Source organism: Sinocyclocheilus grahami, unplaced genomic scaffold, assembly GCF_001515645.1.
Source record: "Sinocyclocheilus grahami isolate Dianchi unplaced genomic scaffold, SAMN03320097.WGS_v1.1 scaffold1838.1, whole genome shotgun sequence".
Lineage (NCBI taxonomy): Eukaryota > Metazoa > Chordata > Actinopteri > Cypriniformes > Cyprinidae > Sinocyclocheilus > Sinocyclocheilus grahami.
The window spans coordinates 7,325-11,237 of NW_015507017.1; the positions used below are offsets into that span (position 1 = coordinate 7,325).

A 3,913-nucleotide genomic window follows, 5' to 3' on the forward strand; every position below is an offset into this window, starting at 1 on the left:
CGGCCGCCGGACTCCGCCCCTTACCTGGACCCTTCCTTCCTTCCTGACCACTGCCCTTCCCTTCACGAACCCCGCAGCACGACAAGGACACCAGATCCCCTGTTTATTTTGGACACTTGATTCCCTTTTTTCTGGACATTTTGTTTATTTTCTGTTAATAAACTGTGCCTGTCATTAACGTAAACTACGGCAGAGCGCGTACACACCTCACGCACCGGATGCCGTGCGCGCGCTCAAAGCAGCTGGACATAGCGGTGTATTAGAGGTAAAAATTATATAAATACTGTTGGGTTTCTCGCACAAACCGATGGTTTCGTGTGTTAGGACATCAATGTGTCGTCACGAGCCGCAGGGTTTAATTTGGATTTGTCTGTGCATGTTTTTTTTACTCTCATAGATTTTGTTACCATTGCCATGCATTATACGACTGACAGACTGCAACGGCTGGAGTTCAAAATCATCATTTGTGTTCTACTGAAGAAACAAAGTCACCTACATCTTGGATGCCCCGGGGTAAGCAGATAAACATCACATTTTCATTTTTGGGTGAACTATCCCTTTGGGATAGTTCACCCAAAAATGAAAATCCTTTAACGCAAACAGACATGAACTGAAAGACATGAACATTTCTGTCCTGAAGGAACATCTGGAGGACTTCATAGAGGTGTGTAAGTTTCCTCCTAAAGCGGACGCGGTCTGCTGGTATCAGCACTGCCTCTCTCATACGGTGCAGATCTACTTCAGCGATCCAGACTTTAAGGTGAGTGTGCGGAGCTGAATCTGCTGCCTGATGGGTCTGGCGATCTGTAACGAGCGTGTGCTGTTTGCAGGGCTTCATCCAGCTGACCTGCTGTCAGAGCTGCAGAGTCGAGTTTCATATGAGCTGCTGGAAGAAGCTCAAAACACTTTCATTCTCCGATAAGAACGACAAGGTCAGACGGACACGTGTGACGACGCTTATGAGAGAAACCTGAGGATGGCACAGACGCTAACTGTTCTTATCTGTTTACTGCAGGATTTTCTAAAAGATTCATGTTTTACACCAGACTGTGGAGGTCAGGTCTGTCACATCGTAATATATGGTTTGACGGGGCTGATAAAGTGTGAGGTGAGACATCTCTCTCTCTCTCTCTCTCTCACTCACTCATTTTCTCACACACACACACACACATTCACACACACACTCAAACTCTCTCTCACACACAAATCCTACAATGTGATTTTCTGGATTTTTTTTTCTCATTTTGTCTCTCATAGTTGAGGTATACCTATGATGAAAATTACAGGCCTCTCTCATCTTTTTAAGTGGGAGAACTTGCACAATTGGTGGCTGACTAAATACTTTTTTGCCCCACTGTACACTCACTCACTCACACACACACACACACACACACACACTCTCATACACTCTCTCTCTCTCTCTCTCTCTCTCTCTCTCTCTCTCACTCACGCGCATACACACTCTCTCACACACTCACTCTCGCTCACACACACACTCTCACACACACACACACTCATACACTCTCTCTCACACACACTCACAGTGATGTATCATTTGCTTACATTGGTTACCTCTCTTCTTCTCTCAGTTTAAATCATCTATTCCTAAAATCAGACCTGTTGGACGATTGAGAATCAAGCAGCAATGTACAAGGTGACGTTTAATGCATCTTACGCATCGTATTTCATACTTAAGCTGCATCTGTCGATGGCGCTGACTTCTCTCTTTGTACCGCGACAGTATTAAGTTGAAGTCTAAAAATGAACGAAAGCTTTGGCGGAAACAACACAAGTTGGCAACACGTTCTGCCTGTCAAGAGAGAAAGGAAGTAACGGCTGCGGAAGACCCGACGGCAGAGAGAGGTATCCAAATACAAATTCATTATACCGGTAATAACGCTTATGAAGTCAGGACTTTTCAAGGCTAGGGTGCAGAGTTTAGTAGAGACGCTATGACATGTTCCCTACTAATATCAGCCACTGCTAAATTATCCCTAGCAATAATTTTGATCAAACAATTAAATATCTGTTGTCTGCCGTTACGTCTCCACCAATGCCACAATCAAACCTCCACCCGTGATTCAAGGTCTAGAAATCACACTTTCACAATGAGACCCAAACGGTTAGCTTTGAAACAAGTGAGTAAATGACAGAAGTTTCATTTTTGGATGAACTATATTGCTTGTTTTGTTTTATTTAAATTATTTAAAGTAATTTCTGAGGCCCTCTGGTGGGCCCCGGACCCCCGGATGAGAACCGCTGTTAATAACACTGTATCTCTGTTCTTATCGTTCCTGCAGAGCCACCCAGAGACTGTATTGATATGGACCGTGTATTACATCAAATTCATGATAACAAAGGACTTTTTAAAGAAGAGTCAGTGAATATTTCTTGCTTTTTGGTGCATCTGCGGCCGTGGCTGGATTTATTTGAGCGTAAAGGACATGAGAGTGTGTTAAACAGCCGTAGAGACCCTGGACCTCTGTGGGAGCTGGTGGACCTTCTGCTGGAGTCCAGAAACCGGGTCTGGGCTCGAGTCTTCATCGAAACGCTCGGCCTGATGCTTCATATCAAACCCAAAGTGCAGCAGTGGGCTCAGCAGCTCGATAACGCTGGTGCGTTTCATTCACACTGCTGTTCACTTCCACATCTTCTGACTAAACGTCGCCGTTTTCACGACTGAATATTGTGTACAAGTGTCCATCATTAATCAGTCTGATGTGTGTCTCCTCCGTCAGGTCTGAAAGCCGCGGAGTCGTTCGTCAGTCGTTACAGCTCTCATCTGGAGGAGTTGGACCTGAAGCCTCTGCTCACGTTCACACCGCTGCAGGAGACACTCATCGAGAAGTTCGGCACCGTTCCGGAATTATTTGACCGTGACGGTTTAACTGTAATGGAGTACTTAAGACAGGCTCCGGCTAAAGAAAAGCGTCTGTTTATTTGGACTCTAGAGTCGAATCGAGAGCGCTATCATTCCTGTCACTCCATTCTCGATCAGTATTTTGAAGACGGTACGTAAATCAGAACAAGCGTTTTATATGTGAAGGCAGTTTTTAAATAAATTGTGTTTCTGTGTCTTTAGACGCTGTTTGTTTAGTCATTAAAAAGACGGATGATGACGAGCACATGGTAAGAGACGCGTGCTGAAGTGTTCATTCTGAAGTGCTTAGCCTGAGTTTGAGTAGATGACTCTCTCTGTGTGTGTGTTTCAGAGCTCAGTATTTAAGAGTAAAAACCGGCATCGCAAGAAGAAGCAGAAGGAGTTAAAGGTGAGCGTGGTCAGTGCAGCGGCGCAGGACCGGCGTGCTTGATGCTCATCTGTGTGTCTGTGTGTTTCAGTCTGTTATTGTGCTGTCTGGAATGAGAGGTGGACATACGAGGGATGAGGATGAGGAAGATGAGCTGTTCTCTGAGGAAGACGCTTTGTGAGTTCAGAACCGTTGCATGTCACATCCGTGAAGCGAGTCAGTTTCGGTGACGTTGTGCGTGTGATGTTCCAGGATGTTCCTGAGCAGCATGGATCCGTTCAGCGTCCCCGAACACCTGCGAGGGCAGCTGGAGGAGTTTGAGGAGCAGTACGCCGGATCAGCACACCAGAGCCACTACCAGAGAATCCTGGACAGTAACCCCGACCCCACTAAAGAGAGTTTATACGAGTACGTCTCTTTAACTATAAAACTTATGCAGTTATGTTAATTCAGAAGGAAAACTTTGTTGTCAGTGGACAGAAATATTACATTTACATTTAGTCATTTAGCAGATGCTTTTATCCAAAGCGACTTACAATTGGGGGATACATAAAGCGATTCTTCTTTAAGAGGCAAACAGACACAAGAAGTGGTTGTAATACCAAGTTCTTAGACATTGTTCAAATAAGTACAAGCTAGAAAGAGAAGGAATAAATAAAGAGAGA

General features: G+C 44.9%; 1 protein-coding gene across 1 annotated transcript in view; it reads left to right on the plus strand.

Annotated features, from left to right (window-relative positions):
- Window positions 1-619: 619 nt before the first annotated feature.
- LOC107572950 (E3 ubiquitin-protein ligase TTC3-like) overlaps window positions 620-3,913 on the plus strand; it is an 18,336-nt gene continuing 15,042 nt past the window's right edge. Inside the window, exons 1-11 of the mRNA XM_016259388.1 lie at window positions 620-760; window positions 831-932; window positions 1,016-1,108; window positions 1,590-1,654; window positions 1,742-1,863; window positions 2,301-2,615; window positions 2,739-3,011; window positions 3,083-3,129; window positions 3,213-3,269; window positions 3,340-3,425; window positions 3,501-3,660. Of these exons, the coding sequence (XP_016114874.1) occupies window positions 620-760; window positions 831-932; window positions 1,016-1,108; window positions 1,590-1,654; window positions 1,742-1,863; window positions 2,301-2,615; window positions 2,739-3,011; window positions 3,083-3,129; window positions 3,213-3,269; window positions 3,340-3,425; window positions 3,501-3,660 (1,461 nt within the window). The remainder of the gene's footprint in view (window positions 761-830; window positions 933-1,015; window positions 1,109-1,589; window positions 1,655-1,741; window positions 1,864-2,300; window positions 2,616-2,738; window positions 3,012-3,082; window positions 3,130-3,212; window positions 3,270-3,339; window positions 3,426-3,500; window positions 3,661-3,913) is intronic.